Below are 16,538 nucleotides of genomic sequence, written 5' to 3'. Positions count from 1 at the left end.
CACCCATGCACCATGGCTCAGCCCAGCTAACAGTGGAACTCTCCCATCTGTTATTCTGCAGGGAGAACTTGCAACAAGCCTCCGGAGCAAACCAGTCCTGCTGCTCGGCTCCTGCCGGGCCTCATCCTGCTCTACCGCTGTCCGTGTTAGGGGTGCACCCTTGCGTCTGGAATCGGGGCTGGGCCTAAGGCCAGGGTAGAGTGACCAGACCAACAAGCGTGAAAAATCGGGACGGGGGTGGGGGGTAATAGGAGCCTATATAAGAAAAAGACCCAAAAATTGGGACTGTCTCTATAAAATTGAGACATCTGGCCATCCTGGGCCAGGGAGAAACTCCACTGTCAGACAGTGCAGGGGCCGTGGGGGCAGCACAGAGGGACCTGGGGCCTGCTCACAGGACCTGGTCCATTGGGCAGCAGCAAAGCTCTCAGCCCTGCACTTCCTGGGCTCAGACAGCTGCAAGAGTTCAGCTTCACTCCACCTAGCCCTTCACAGAGGTGTAACAACCACCAGAGACACGGCAGCGCCAGGCAGCTCCTCCAGCCGGGTGAGCTCTGCCTGGGCTGAGAGCTCCCCTCTCTCTGGTAACGGTACTTAAACCTTTCCTGTGACTTTACCCTCCAAACCCCACAGCTCTCCCCTGGGACTGCCGTGAACGGAGAGGAAGCAGCGGGATGGAGGAGTGGATCTCCCCGCAGAGTGAGTGCTGCTCTCCAGGGGCCACTGCATGGTGCTGATGCCCTGATACATGCGGCTGTGGCACCGGGTCTCATCTGAACAGAGCACGGTCCCATTGCATTATCTCAGCCTGCAGGTGCGCACACAGCCCCCCTCCGCTTGAAGTCTGCAGCCCTAAGACAGACAGCGTTCGCCTGGCTGTCCCTCACCCCGCCGCCGAGGCAGCCAGTGCAAACCTCTAACTGCAAGCGTCACAATTAGAGGCGAGGCTTTCCCACGCAAAGCCATGCCTGAATGAATGCTCCTGGCGCACAACCGGTCCTGCCAGCCAGACTGCACAGGGATTTGTGCCACCAGCCTCTTGCTAGTTCTTGCATTGGGAAGGGATTGGCCAGCGGTGAGCCAATCCTCAGGGGATCTTTGGTCTTTGCAGAACGGAGAAGGGAGAGAGACGGCAGGGACGGCTGCAGAGCCACGAGTTTTCCTTTGCACCCTCAGTTCTGACCAGCTGTCAGGGTGCAATGGGTTCACCCGACACTGCTGCAGCCAGCAGGCTCCACAGCTACCCGCGCTGGCTCTGGAAAACCCTCTGCCGGACTCACGGGACTCTGCGTAATGAGAGGTCAAGTGGACCATGCTCTTGTTCGATGAAACTGCTAGGGCTTCACCTGGGACATCCTATTCCTGCACAGGTTTCTCTCACAGGGCGAGACCCGCATGTGATGGCAGCCTTTGGTATGGGCCCCAGGGACCTTGACCCACTCCCCACGCCTTCAGAGCCAGGGACTACAACCAACCATCCATCCCTCGGTAGTGGTTGGAGGTCGGGAGGAGAGAGGGATCCAGAGACAAGAGGGACAAGAGAGAAGGAAGCAGGAAGCGTGCAGGGGAAGAAGAGAGGTTAGGCACTACCATCCTGCCCAGCTGTTGCTCCTGAACCAGCCACTTGAAGCCAACACACGCCAAGACTTTCAAAAACCGGTGCCTTCAGTTAAACTGCCGAGCCCTCCTTTGGAACCAAATCGGTGGCCTGGGTTTCTGAAAGCTGGGACGTCTAGCGGCTCTTCTTGGAATCAGTGGCTGAGATTTACCCCTATGACTTGGACCACAAATTCCATTAGTTTTCACAGGACTTGTGAGTCAGAAACCCCCAGCCACTGACTCCCGTGGGAGCAGCCAGGTGCTCAGCTTTATGGAAAACCAGGTCACAGATTTGGGTGCCAAAATAAGGACTCTGGAGTTTAACTTTGGGTCCCTGTTTTTGCGAGTCTTGGCCGCATCGTTACAGTGTTTGACTTTTCTTGTAAATGCAGCCAAGCGTGTTCACAGGCACCAAAGCCATGTGACTGACAGTGTGAGGCCAAGGGCATGAATGTCTGATTTACAGATTGCTGCATGTTCTTTCCTACGCTCACCTACTCGTCCTAACTCACTAGTCCAGGTCTGGCGAGTGCCGGGGGCCGATGAGAGAGGGGAGGGGCACAGGAACAGGATGGGCAGCAGAATGTGGAAGAATGGAAGGGGAAAGGTGGAACACATGGGGGCTCCGCGCCTGCCCCGGTCTCTGCTGCCCATTGATTGCTTTTCTCTCAATGGGCTTCCATTGCCCGTGTCACACAGGCCCTGGATGAGGTACTCTTGACCTTTCTACGGATGGATTCAAGGCCATTCAGCCTGAGCGTGCCAGAGCAGCGCCTGGCTCCCCACCCAGTACATACGGTCCTTGTTTTCCTTTCTTCCGTTCACTGCCTTTGCCAGCGGGGGCCCAGCTCTACCCAGGCAACGCACGACGGCAGCGTTACACAGCTTTGCTTACAGCAGAGCTGGGCCTGACCTGCTGTTTGGTTACACTGCTGCTCTCAGCATCAAGCAGTCTGGGACTGAGAAGAGGCCTCTACTCACTGGGAAGCCCCATCATTAATTCCCACTGCCCCACCCCAGCTAATGGCTCTGGCACCAGGTCTCTGACAGCTCCTGCTCCCACCTTATAGATGAAGGGCACCCAGGCGGAAGACTCCATCTCCCGCCCCCTCCCCACCAGACGAGAACCACTGGCACAGCTTAGGAGCAGGCAGTGGAGAGCAGAAACCTCTGTGCACAGAGCATCCACCACCCCCATCCCTGAACATCAGCATTCAAAGACACACACCAGTCTCCAAACTCAGAACAGCGCTGACCTTGTTTGCACCAGGTCCTCTGAAGCCAATTGCAAAAGAGAAGTGAAGAGTGAGGAGTTTGTGACAGTCAATCCAGTGGCCCGGCCTTTACAGAAGGGTCTGTCAGGATTTGCGGGACACAGAGGAAGCAGATGGCTAAGCACGACGCAGTGCCCAGAGCTACTCACTCTCTCTTTCCTTAGGGGAAAGGAAGAGGCTGGCAGAGACACTTCCCTGGCAAAGGCTCGTCAGCAGCTGTCTCCTGGGCGTTGCTGGAGCTAAAAGGAGCCATACGTTATATCACAGTGTTTGGGGCGGTACCCGCCTCTGTCACGGGGACTGCTGGGTTCTGTTCCTGACTCCAGACTGACTCTCAGAGGTGGGGGGGCTCTGTGTCTCAGTTTCCCCATGTCATGCTCATCTCTCTTGGGGATGTTGCATGGCTCAACTGATCTCTTGAAGGGGCTCTGAGCTCCTCAGACAAAAGGACTAGAGAAGTGCAATACAAAGATGCAATCTGACACAAATGCAAATGAAACAAGAGGCGAATGAAGCCTGGGGGCCTAACTGCCTGGCTCTCCTCCCACCTCGGGCCCTTGCTTTGGAGAGCGTACTGGTGGCTACCCTTCCAGGAGACATTCTCAATGGGGCAGGGGTGTCCATTGCTAAGGAAGTGCCCTTTTGCCAGCAGCTCTCCTCCCTGGGCACAGAGCAGAAACAAATCTGAAATCTCGCTCTTTCACTGAAAATGACAGAGCCAGGGTCAGAAGCGACCACTGTGATCTCCGCCAGGGAGCTGAGGATCAAGCCAAGCCCCCTGCTGCCTCTGACTTACGGGTCTGCAGGCCTGGGCTTTTTGTAGGGCCAGCAGACACGCACATTTGCCCAGAGGAGCGAACAGCTCTGCAGAGTAAGATGCCGCTTCTCGTGACAAACTGCCCTTCAAGCTGACGTCAAGGCTCCTAGCGTAACCCCCTTTTCCAAGGACTGGACACTCGGTTGTAAGAACTTACTCAGAGCTGTACCTTGCCATGGAAGCTGTTTCCAGACCTTTACCTGTCAAACGAGACAGGCCCGACTGGACTGAAATTTGGCAAGCAATTCACCTAAATTATATTCAAGTGGTTCTTTGCTCCCTTTCCACAAGCCATAACTGAGCCAAGATGGTGCTGTTTAATAACCCGCTATGGAGCACGGGCAGGGCCACGTTCCCACATGAATGTTCACAAGGCTTGTTGCTCCAGAATGCACACATCTAAAATGCACGATTAGTTCGTGCTTTACAAGAGCTGTGATGTGTGACCCATGGCTCAGAGGTTGCTTTGGGCCATCAGGAACATACTGAATCAATAGCACTCGTCTCGGAGAGATCTGCTTTGAGACACAAAGCCAGGGCGTAAGAGTCGGGCAGCTGAAGCCCAGGCTGTGGAAAGTTCTGGATAAGTTAATTATCCTGGGCAGTACGTACAAGTAGGGTGACTACTACTAATGCAGTCGGCTGTGCTTTGCACTTCTCCAGCATCTCCTCCGATCTCCAACCATTTGCCACTCACTCATTATTTAACACTGCCACTGAACTAGGAGAGAATTCCTAGTTTTACAGATGAGGAAACTGAGTCCAGAGAAGTGAGAAGCTGAAAGAGAATCCAGAACACCTGAACCCAGAACCCTAGTCCCAGACCCTAAGCACTCGACCATACTCCTTCCGTAACTGTGTTTAAGAGCAGCTTCTGTCCTGAACTAGGGCCTGCTGGAAGTTAATCTAACAGTGGTGGGTTCTCTGCCTGCTATCTTCAATCCCATGACCCAAAAGGTGCTCTCAAGACACATCCATGCGATAAGCAGAGAAGCTTTTCCTGTTTCTTTTCACTCATTGTGTGTGAACTGAATTGTGGCGGAAGGCGCCCTGGGCAGCACAAGAAGTGGAGTCCTCTGCTTCAGCCACAGAACAGCTAGGAACATGAGCAGTGTCAGCACAAGCTCTTGTCACAGTGGGCTTCAGCCATCTTCCAGAAGGACCCTGTCTAGGGAAGAAGACGACATTCAGTTCCCAAAGCCTCTCTGCTGACACTGCTCACAGGGCTTCTGATCAGCAGTAAGATGGTCTGAATTGGAGGCACTAAGTCATTTCCCATAGGCCATCGAACAGCCATCACTGCCTCCTAGTCATTACGGACATGGACCAGACTACAGCTGGTAACCTACAGCTGAGACACTCATCACTCGGCCATCCATTGCTGAGACACCAAGGAGAGTGTCAGTCTGAGCAAAACTTCCCTGGATCCTGCTGGCCCATGTCACCCCTGAACACAATGGGGCACTTCAGCTCCTGCCGCGTGCTCCCAGCAGCACTCACCAGGAGCTAACCACTTACACTCATTTGCAATTTGCTTGGGAAGAGCCAAAGATGAGACAAGGTTTCAAATCAGGTCAGTGTTTGTTTGATTAGTCGTGTTACCTTTGTTCCCGCAAGCACAGCACCCAAATAAAAGACCGATTTATTCGGAGACACAGGCAATTCTCACCCAAAACCACAGCACTTCACTGGTTAATCACCACTGAGAGGACAGATGAGGCACTGGACCAAGCTCCTAAAATGGCTCCGATTACATGGGAGAGAGGCTAAGGAAGCAAAAGCTGCAGAAACCAAGGAACGATTATAGCCCGAAGGGAAAGGGTACAAGGACTCCAAGAGGAAGAACGCCACAGCAAGCACCAGTCCCGAGGCACGGCAGGCTAGAGGGAGCTAGAAAAGAAGGGGCGGTATACCCAAAGCTTTCAGCGTGGCAGCGAATCCCCGAGGTGACATCAGGAGGGGGCAGGTCAGGGGTGGAGTCCAGCTGGAGGATATAAGAGGAGGAGGTGTGATGGTAATAGATAGGGTGGGCATGGCAAGCAGAAGAAGGTGCAGTGGTGGTGGCGGTGGTGGAGGAGCAAGAGGTGGTGGTGGCAGATGCTGGGCTGGTTCCATGAGCGTCGGAACTAAAAGACTGTCCAGAAGTGAAGCTGTGCATTCGACGGAGAGCAACTCTGCCTGGCAGGTAATGGGCAGGCTGGCCCGGCTCGTTCTGGCCATGCACGTAACTCTCTACCAACCTCTGAGATCCGAGGGAGTGCTGCGGGTCCACGACGCGCTGGCGGACACCGCTCGGCAAGGGGGCAGCTGTAAAGACAGAGAAGAGAAACTGAGTGCAGCTGGAGAAAATCTGTGCACTAAACCAGCCAGGCTGCACTGGCATAAAGCCACCATCCCATGTCAGCATTACAGGTCTCAGAAAATCAAACTCTATGCCAATGGAGCACCGCTTTGGCCCTTTCAGCCACCCCACCCCATCTGGGGTGCGGGAGCTGTGCTGATTTGATACAGAAGAGGCGTTATGTCTTTGCTTCTGCTTCGATCAATGACCAGCCCAAGAAAAACAGGATTTTACATTCCTTATTTGATCCCCGTGCTTGTCATAGGTGACCAGAGAGGAGTGTGCACTCTCAGAGGTTTATATTACTAGCTTGAGACTGAAGCAAGGGGTCTGATTTTGATTTTACTGATACGAGTTCTACCCCAGTGTATTTGCACTGATTCCAAGGAAATGCTCCAGATTTGCCCCTTTGCTGCTGAGAGCGTGATTTGTCCTTCGATTAAGTACAGTTGCACTTCAACTGAAGCACAGGGAAAGCTTCCATTAAGGTGCAGGAATCTCTCAGTGCTTTCACTGTGTGCTGTTGTCTGCAGGGTTGGATGGCTGAGATGCCCAGTGCAAGACAAGGGAGTACTTTTTGAGATGTATCAGCTGGTCTAACCAGTGTTAGTAGGGATAGTTACAGTTTTTCATCATTTACACCCACAAAGTGCAGATCTGCTCTGAAAAATGACATCAGCCAGTTCCCTTTTCACATCAGAGTGCTCAGTTTGCAGGATTTTTTTTCCAATATCAAATTCATCTTAGGCTCTGAAAGCCAACCTGGCTTCTTTCTTTCTCATGCATTGTCACAGCTTTTAATGCCAGAAAAGATCATTGCGATTATATAATCCGACCTCCTACATAGCACTAGCCAGAGAACCTCACCCACTCTTCCCTGCATCAAGCCCATAACTTTCATTTCAGCGTATCCTTTAGAAAGGCCTCAAATCTCAGTATGCTGATTTCAAGTGATGAAAAATCTACCAAGCCCCTAGGTGAATTGTTCCAATGTTGTTAATTACCCTCAAAAAATTGCACCTTATTTCTAGTCTGGATTTTTCTAGCTTCAGCTTCTGACCATTGGATCTCATTGTACCTGCGTCTGCTAGATTAAACAGACTTGTGCTGTACGTACTTGTAGACTGCGATCAAGTCTCATCGAAAGCGTCTCTTGGAATAAGGTTCTGAGGCCAAATTACAGGCGGACAAGTCAGTATAATCTGAAAGCGGTGGGGCAGCACAGGTGTCACTGAGGGCAGAGCTTGGCCTGCAGGATCTAGGAGTAATTGTTCAGATGCTCCAGTGACGAGCACAGTCTAAAACCTACACAGACTAGTAGTGGTGCTCCCCAGGCCAAAAGACAGGAAAAACATCGCTACCTATATCTGCTGTTCAAGGCACTGCGCATTGATAAACATGGAGCACCAGGAGGGCATTACAAGTCATTTCTCAGAGTAGAACCGACTTGGGGTGAAATTCGCCCATGGACAGGAGGCCAGCACATGGCCTAGGCACTGAAGTCTAACTTGGGACATAAGCCAGTCCCTCTGCAAAGGGTAAAACTCACCCTCTGAGAGTCCTTATCCAGTGCACACTGATCATTTATAAATTTATGCCCAGGAACCAGCACTGAGTGGAAATGACTACCTTCAAAGTCTGACCATTCCCAGCTGTGGATTCAAAGCTTGCTTTAGCTAGTGTGTGTAATTCTGGGTTGTAATGCGTTTCTAATGTGGTAATTATAAGTTGCAATGCATTTCTAATGTGGTAATTATAAGCTGCAATGCATTTCTTGCCTGAACTTCCATACGAATTTTTTTTTTTAATTGTTGAGTACCAGAATCCTTAAAATAAAGAGTTCATGATATTGACATATAGGATCATTAATGTTTAGGCCACCACCCCTTCTTTCTTGATTTCCAGTCTCCTTGACCCTACCCAATCCAACTCGGTGCTCCAATGAGGAGAAGCTAGGACGTGACACAGGAAGTTCTCAACTGTTGCTTGCTAAATGCAACCCTGGTGGGGCTGTGCTTGGCGGACAGTAATTTTGCACAGCTTTATAGCATAACAGTGATGTCTGGTGGCACTACTACATCTCTGTGCTCTTCCATTCTAAGCCCCAAATCCCTTAAAACACCACAGCTTCTATCCAGGGTGCCTGAACTTTACCCAGCTGAGGGACACCCCTCATTTGCCTGAATTGGAGCAGATGAGTCTTGCGCCCATTTTCAGTAAGGATATATCCTGCAGCGACTTCTGGTATCTGCAATGGCCACAGAGATCAAGACAGAGCATTGCATGCTGGGACACAGCATTCCATAGGCTGCATCTCCCTACGGCAATCAAGGGTGACGGTGGCTACACTTGTCACTGGGCGGCACTTTGGGCTGTCCTGTTTTGTATGTTTCCTCTGCAGAGGGGTTCAAAACTTTCAGGTGTCCAAAGATGCATACACATAAGACAGTGACGTTAAAAAGGTGAATGGACAGAAAAGCTCAGAAGTGAAGTACAGGAAGAGCTCTTTTGGGAACTGAAGAACCAGCAAAACGCTGCTGTCAAACTCACTCCACAGCTAGGAGAACAGGGCATCCTGTGGTTCAGACACGTACAGATTCCGGAGTGATCACTGCCTGGGTATAGTGCAGTATAAGGGGAATGTCACTGTACAGTAAGAAATGCAACAAAAATAATCCAAACAAACTGCTGTCTTAACACTCTCAGGGTTAGCCACATGCTTTTCTCCAGGAGGTTCCCACTGATGAGGGTCTCCGTTCCCTTACTGCTACTCTCTGCAACCAGTGATTCTTTCAGAGGCCCCCTTTCGACTGAGCAGTCTAAACGTTTCTAGAATTTCTTTCCTGCTGGATCCTGAAGTGAAATCGACCTAATAAATCAAGTCTCGTGGAGCTACAATGGAAGCTAAATCTCTAGCCCCTGAAACACTCGTCAGGTAGGTGGCCGGAGAAGAGAGTTAGAGCAGCAAGGGGCCAGATCTGGGAGCTATTCAGGCTATACACCTTCCTCTTCTTCAAATGGAGCTCTGCTGATGTGAACCAATGCCGGCACGGTCAAGCGGCCCGGGTGGGGTCTTACTCAGCCTTCTGAGGAGCAGCTTTTCTATCACACAGCTGGAGGAGGAGGATACGTTTGTGGGATTCCAGATCTCCTGAGGAACTGAGGGCTCTTCTTTCCTTACTGGGACACATCCTCCTCTCAGGGCCTTTCCCCTCCTCCATGCTGGGGCAGTTCCCTGGTCTGTCCTACGCAGAAGGTCAGACTAGATAATCACAATGGTCTCTTCTGGCCTTGGAATCTATTAATGCTGTTCGTCTCCCAACTTCGTCCCTTACACTCCTGTCATGTCCCTGGGTTTTGTTTACCAAGCTCTTGTAGTGAGCACGGGACGGGGAATCAAGGCTCCTGGTTTCAAATCCTGCCTCTGTCTCTGTGGGTACATGTACATGGCGGTAAAGGCCCTACGGCACAGCCGCAGCTGGCCTGGGTCAGCTGACTTGGGCTTGGGCTGTAGGACTAAAAATTGCTGGGTAGACACTCGGGCTCCAGCTGGGGCCCTGCACGGGTGGAGGGTACCAGAGCCAGGACTCCAGCTCGAGCCCGAACGTCTACACAGTAATTTTTCAGCCCCAGCACCCGAGTCCGAGTGGGCTGCCCAGGGCCGGCCATAAAAGTGTTTACCCTGCTGTACATATACCCTGTGTGGCCTAGGGTAACTCACAGCCTTAGTTTGTCCCCATTTTACATGAGGATACTCGGACTTATAAATATGAACAGATTGTCCATCAAAGGCCTTGATTGCTTTTCTGGGCCTGGCTTATTGCCTTGGTACTCCAGGTTTACCCCAGCATAATTCCACTGAAGCCAATGGAGTTCCACTGCTGTAAGCCAGTGGTGGATGAAACCCTAACCATCTGGTATCTTGCTCCCTACTCTGTTGATTAGCAGGATGACCCCAGCCTCTTATATTTTAAAGGCAGATCTCCAGGAAGCTCCACATTCTCCCTCCGCCATCACACACAGACAGGCTCTGTATCGTGATAACACTGAGGGAGGATTAACCAGTGGAAGTGGGGAATTGCTTGAGATGTTCCCTCCAAGCAGGAGCTGTATGTGGTCTCCACTGTGCTGTATATAGCATCAAAACAATCAACTCTGTGGCTGACATCACCCCAAGAGAGGGAGAGCACTGTTGTCACTGATACTCCGAGTCCTCCAGGAAGGGGGAGGGAAGCAGCATTACTCTCGAAGCCCTGACCAAAACTGCCTTTCAAACCTTGGTTTTAAAAATCCAAAACACAAAGTGAGGAGGAAGGAGCTAACATGCAATTCTTCTTCATCCCAGCAGACTCTGCCCAGAGGTTAGTAAAGTTGCTAATGTCTCACTGGAGAAGAGCGTGTGAATTAGTTTTTGTGCCAAAAAGTTGGAAAAATTGTGGATATATTTTAGTCCAGCGGGTGAAAAAAAAAAACCAAGAGAACCAAACCAGGGTATTTCCAGAGGGACAGATCCTCCGTGGAGATAGACGAGCGGTCACTGAACCTGCGCCCCAAAAGCCAGGCTGCGTCTGGGGTTAGCCAATCAGGTTTGAAAGGGAGAGAGAAAAGTTTGATTTACAGGTATAATCATCACTGGCACTCAGCAGCATTCTCAACCCGAACGGGACTGGAACGGCTCAACCACAGGACTGCCCTCCTCCCATAAGGGGCCCCTGCACACAGACAATGGCACCTCCTGAGCCCCGGGGGGTGGGGCAATAGTGACAGTGAAGGGTCACTCATGTCGGGAGCCCAACTTGAGATGCCATGGGCTTGATCTGCAAAGGTGCTGAGCATATACAGCCCCCCGTGAACCAGACAGGCTCTTTGTTGATGTTAATCAGCACGGCTTCATTACATCACCTGAGTTGGCCTGATTTTCACCAGCTGAGAACCTTGGCCATTGATTTGAACAGGAACTGCGGGTGCTCAGTACCTCAGAAACCCATGCCCTAGGGGTCTCCCGTGGGGCACCCAAAATCTAAGATGTGAAAATTCAGCCAAGGGCCCATACTATGTATGGATCAAATTTGGAGTCTTCACTCCAGTTTGTACTCAGAGGTTTCCATTAAGATTTGTGATATATTTTTGCCTGGTTAAATCCTAGCCGCAGGTTCTCAGGAACCCATCTCCTCAGGCAAATCTCTAGCTGGCACACCTGTCATGCTTATAATGAAGCCATCACTAGTAAGTGGCTCCAAGTCAGACTCAGCCAAGTTATCGCTGGGATCCACTGCTCCTCCAACCGCGGCACTGCCCTCTCTTCCTCTGCCCAGCTCACACTGAGAACTTCCTGCTCTGTCTTCACTTCTACCCTAGGCCGCCACGAAGAACATGGGCAGCAACACGTCTCTCCATCATTCCAAATACCTCCAGCAATGGAGATGGGGCTTATACTGACATGCCAGCACTAGAATGACTCTCACACTTCATCTGTTGGTTTAAAAATCAATATGGCACCATCGTACCCTTCCAATATATCCCAGCTCTCTGCACCTATCTATCTAGAGTATCACAGTGCCCTCACTTAAGCAGTAGCTAAGTGCTAACTCGCCCCAGTGCACATCATCTAGCAGAGGATACATACACTGCATGGACATGGGAGACACAATCTCTTCATCCAGATCGTCCAGATCATCAGTCATGATGAAGTGCGCTGGGTTGGGCCGGGAAGTGCCCAACCAGCTGGGATCGATGTTCAGGGCTGTCACTAGCGTGTGGATGCCTGGGTTGTTGACAATCTGGAAGCCACACAGCAGCTCGATTTGGTGCCAGCGGTGTAGGCGCTCCCGCAGTGCAGCCGTCACTTCGCTCAGGGCTTGCCTGAAAACAAGATTCGAACAAGGGAAAAGGAAAAACAAATGAGGAACAGTGGAAACAAATTACACGGGACAGAAGATCCCAGTGTGTCTGGAACAGGGAGTCAGAAAGTTAAGCTGAGATTCCTCCTTGTGTTTATTTCTCCAGACCTCCTTGCAGAGCCTTGCGTAGTAGCCACATCTGAATGGGATTTTTCTCTGTGTTAACCCCCAGTCAGATTCTCAGTGGGACAACAAGAGTCAGTGTCAAAGTATCGTGATACAGCTCTGAGCCACGCAAATCTCGGAGTCTTGGGTTGGGATTTTTAAAGCTGATCAGGAGATTTTAATTCATTTGGATTTTAATGGGCACTGTTGGGCTAACACCTCTAGCTGGCTTGGAAAATCTCAACCCTGGAAGGACATTCTATGACAAGTAAGATGAATGAATCAATTTTAAGATGAATAAGCTAGTGGTGTCTGAAGCTTTATCGTAGTTGAATGAGCCTTCAGGTTATTTGGTGGGTAAGTGTGATGGAGTCCACAGGTAGGTATCTTCTCAAAATCCCAATGAATGCTTCCGTCATGAAAGGACGGGATTTACAGGAATATATCTATCAGCCATATGAACTACTTTACCAACCACCAAGGGAACATGGCCACAGCATATAGCAACAGGCTAGTGCAGGAAACCCTGTCCAACTGGAACCTCAGGGGAGAACATTCCTCTCACTGAGCAGAAACGTGGGATCTGTAATACCTGTAAATGGTCGGGACTTCAATTTTCCACCTTAACGGGGTAAAATGTTACTAGTTACCCATTACATTTCACACATTCACCAAAACCTGACAAATGTGAATTAAATAAGGATCAGCTTCTACTGAGGCAAAAGAATAGGCCAACGAATTCATGCTGTGCAACATTAGAACAGGCTGTGCAGGACACGCACTACGGAATGACTCTTCCCTGCGGTCAAGATCTGTAGAAGTCTGCTGTACATCTGTGTCTTTCCCCAGTGAGTCTAAGCAAGATGAGACCAGCCTTGCGGACACGCGTGTATTACAGCTGCCTGTGTGGGCGGGGAGGGATTTGGGAGAAATGGCAGGAAGATATGCGGTGGATACTCACTTCGCAGTTAAGATTTTATGATCAACGTCGTCTAGGGATGAACTGTGAGCAACATGAAATGTTCCAAAGAGGGTGTTTCGCTTCTTTTTAATTTTTTCAGCCTGAAATATATTAAAAGAAAAAGGTCACCGGAACAATCAGCCCTTGTGTTTCCTCCAGGACAATAATCTCCTAAACAGGATAAGACAGAAATAGTCCTGTGGCTGTTTGCACACACACAAGTAGTTTGAACTGTCACTTTATCTAAGGATGTTATGCCACGTAACTTGCTGGCTAGGGTGTCAGTTGAGAGCAGAGTTAGGACAAGAGTCCAGAGCACCAGCTACAACTGCATAGCTAAGAATTCCTCCCACGCCACAGGCTCGTCACCAGAAAGACCAACGAAAGCCTTATCAACAGGAACCTAATATCCTGAAATGGGGTTTGCCTCCTCTAAAGATTCAAATATACACCGTGTTCTAAAGTCTCTACATACAGATCCTCGGTCTTTATGCTCTAATAATGTTTGCTGCAGAGTTGCAAAAGGCAAACTGGGGGCAGGAACGCTGCAGCTGACACCACCCGGGGAAATGGCTGAAGTGCTACAGGGTTTGCTGTCAGAATGTGGTAAGACCGACAAATTCATATTTGTCCTGTCACCTCTGACTGCTGTACAATGTCAAGACAGCCAAGCACATTGGCTGCAACAGCTTCCTGCTCTCTGCTGCTCTCTGCTTCGCTCAGATTTTAAACAGCTGGGAACAGAGAAGTGACTTGGCCAGTGAAGACCACGTACACATTTTACATGTCAAAAACATCACTGCCCTAATACGTGTGACCCTTGGGGCCGGATTTGTTCTCACTGGGGCTGTGGAGAGTTCCTGTCGCAGACGTTTCACAATGCATGACAGTGCACGCAACAGCTAGTTATGCACATTAGCAGGTTTAAACTTATCCACCAAAGAGCCACTTACTCAGTGAGCAGTCATGTGGCCCAGTGGTCTGAGTATGCAGCTGGGAGCCTAGAACTCAATGGTTCTCACCCAGCTCTGGCGCTAGTTCACTGTATAACATTGCACAAATCACTTCATCTCTTTGTGACTCAATTTCCCCAGCTGTAAAGTGTCTGTAACAACTGTGTCGGGTGCTTTAATTAAGGTTTGTGCAGTACTTTGAAAATGTAAAACCTTACACCAGTGCCTGATATCATCATGCATCATGGACCAGTATTAGATATCATCATGTATCCACGGTCATCAAATGTCCATGGAAACATGGATTAATTGCTCAGCATGAGTACTAAAAGGCAGCTAACGTATGTACAAACAAAATCAGAAAGGCTAATGCACAAAATAAGTTACACCTGGCAAGCGACATAAACGGCATAAGAAGAGGTTCTATAAATACATTAGGAGCAAGAAAAAGATGAAGAAAAATATAGGGCCACTACTTAGCAGGGAAAGGGAGCTAATAATGAACGGCATCAAGAAGGCTGCGGTGTTTAATGCCTATTTTGCTTCAGCCTTCATTAAAAAGGTTAATGGTGACCAGACGCTCAACACAACTAATATAAAAAACAAGTAGGAAGGACACAAGCCAAAACAGAGAATGAACAGATTAAAAACATATTTAGAAAAGTTACATGTATTTACACTGACAGGGTTTGATGAAATTCATTCTAGGGTACTTAAGAAACCAGCTGAAGCAAACTCTGAATCATTAGCAATTATCTTTGAGAACTAAAGGAGGATGGATGAGGTCTCAGAGGATGGAAGAATGACAAGCACAGTACCTGTTTTTATAAAGAGGACCCAGGGGATTATAGACCAGTCAGCCTAACTCTGATATCTGGAAAGATACTGGAACAAATTATTAAACAATCAACTTGGAGCACCTAGAAGTTTACAGGATTAAAAGCAATAGCCAACATGGATTTGTCAAACCAACCTAATGTCCTTCTTTGACAGGATGACTGGCCTAGTGGATAGGAGAGAGCTGTAGAAGTGATATATCTTGATCTTAGTAGGGCTTTTCACCCAGGCCCACATAACATTCTCACAGGCAAACTAGGGAAATGTGGTGTAAGGTAGTGCACATTGACAAACATAATCTAACTATACATTCAAAATGATGGGGTCTAAATTAACTGTTAATACTCAAAAAGGAGATCTTGGAGTCACTGTGGAAAGTTCTCTGAAATCATCCACTCGATGTGCAGCAGCAGTCAAAAAAGCAAACAGAATGTTAGGAACCATTTGGAAAGGGATTGATAATGAGAGAAAATATCATGATATCTCTATATAAATCCACGGTATGCCCGTATCTTGTATCCCTTGTGCAGTTCTGGCCACCCCATCTCATAAAAGATATATTTGAAATGGAAACAGTAAAGAGAAGGACGATAAAAATGATTAGAGATATGGAACAGTTTCCATATGAGGAGAGAATAAAAAGACTGGAACTGTTCATCTTAGAAAAGAGAAAACTAAGGGATGGGGGATAAGGTCGAGGTCTATAAAATCATGAAAAGTGTGGAGAAAGTGAATAAGGAAGTGTTATTTAACCTTTCACATAACACAAGAACCAGGGGTCACCAATGAAATTAATAGGCAGCGGGTTTAAAAACAAACAAAAGGCAGTACTTCTTCACACAATGCACAGTCAGCATGTGGAACTCCTTGCCAGACGATGTTGTGAAGGCCAAAACTATAATGGGGTTCAAAAAAGAATTAGATAAATTCATGGAGGACAGGTCCATCAATGGCTATTAGCCAAGATGGTCTGGGACACAAACCCATGTTCCAGGTGTCCCTAAACCTCTGACTGCCAGAAACTGGGACTGCACTACAGGGCAGGGATTACTTGACAATTGCCCTGTTCTGTTTATTCCTTCTGAAGCGTCTGGCAGTGGCTACTGCCAGTCTACAGGATATTGGGCTAGGTGGACCATTGTCAGACCCAGTGTGGGCATTCTTACGTTCTTAGATGAAATTACTATAAGGTGGGTGGTTAAACGGTTGAAAGACTGTACTCAAAGAGTAGTAGTCAATTGTTTGTTGCCAGACTGGTGTCTGTTACAGCTGTCCGCTTGCTGCATTCCTTTTTCCCCTCTCCTTTCTGTTTGTCCTGTGTGGCCGCCCCTCCCGGCCATTGTGCTAACTAAAGTCACAGCCCTATTCATAGGAATGGCTTGTACAGACTAACTGAAGCCATTGCTCTGCCTAGGGAGGGGGCTTCTTGCTTCTTTCTTTGGCTCCTTTGTTCAGACCCGGGCTCGGTGTGGGGGGCGCTGCCCAGAAATGCAAGACCTGAAGTGGCCAAATAATTAAGCATATGAGTCATACCTGTGGCTCAGAACATGCCCAGGCATGCCTATGCTTACCTGCAGACTTACGCTGCCTTCTCTCCTCCCCTGTATCAAGAGGAGTCAATCAAAAGTACTGGTGGGAAACTGCCTGAGTTTGCCTTTAAAGCCGGACATTTTCTGATCAGACTTCAGAGAAGGTCCTTGCTTTGCCACCTGGTCTGATCAGCTAGGGGTCTTTGGGGGGCCCTCTCCCCG

The 16,538-nt window shown here is 49.3% G+C and overlaps 1 protein-coding gene across 7 annotated transcripts in view; it reads right to left on the bottom strand.

The window, feature by feature from the left end:
• Positions 1-16,538, bottom strand: part of STIM1 (stromal interaction molecule 1) — a 179,625-nt gene that overhangs the window by 2,559 nt on the left and 160,528 nt on the right. For 4 of the 7 annotated variants that reach the window (XM_050968508.1, XM_050969267.1, XM_050916308.1 and 1 more), the window contains 4 exons: positions 12,998-13,098; positions 11,658-11,893; positions 10,519-10,599; positions 5,604-5,997 (listed from right to left, as the gene is read on the bottom strand). In XM_050968508.1, coding sequence (XP_050824465.1) covers positions 5,604-5,997; positions 10,519-10,599; positions 11,658-11,893; positions 12,998-13,098 — 812 coding nt within the window. The remainder of the gene's footprint in view (positions 1-5,603; positions 5,998-10,518; positions 10,600-11,657; positions 11,894-12,997; positions 13,099-16,538) is intronic. The other 3 variants (XM_050918523.1, XM_050917830.1, XM_050919110.1) reach the window with 3 other exon arrangements.

This window comes from Gopherus flavomarginatus, chromosome 1 (genome assembly GCF_025201925.1).
Source record: "Gopherus flavomarginatus isolate rGopFla2 chromosome 1, rGopFla2.mat.asm, whole genome shotgun sequence".
Lineage (NCBI taxonomy): Eukaryota > Metazoa > Chordata > Testudines > Testudinidae > Gopherus > Gopherus flavomarginatus.
Note: the sequence above shows the minus strand (reverse complement) of the source record. Positions and strands in the feature narration are given on the sequence as shown.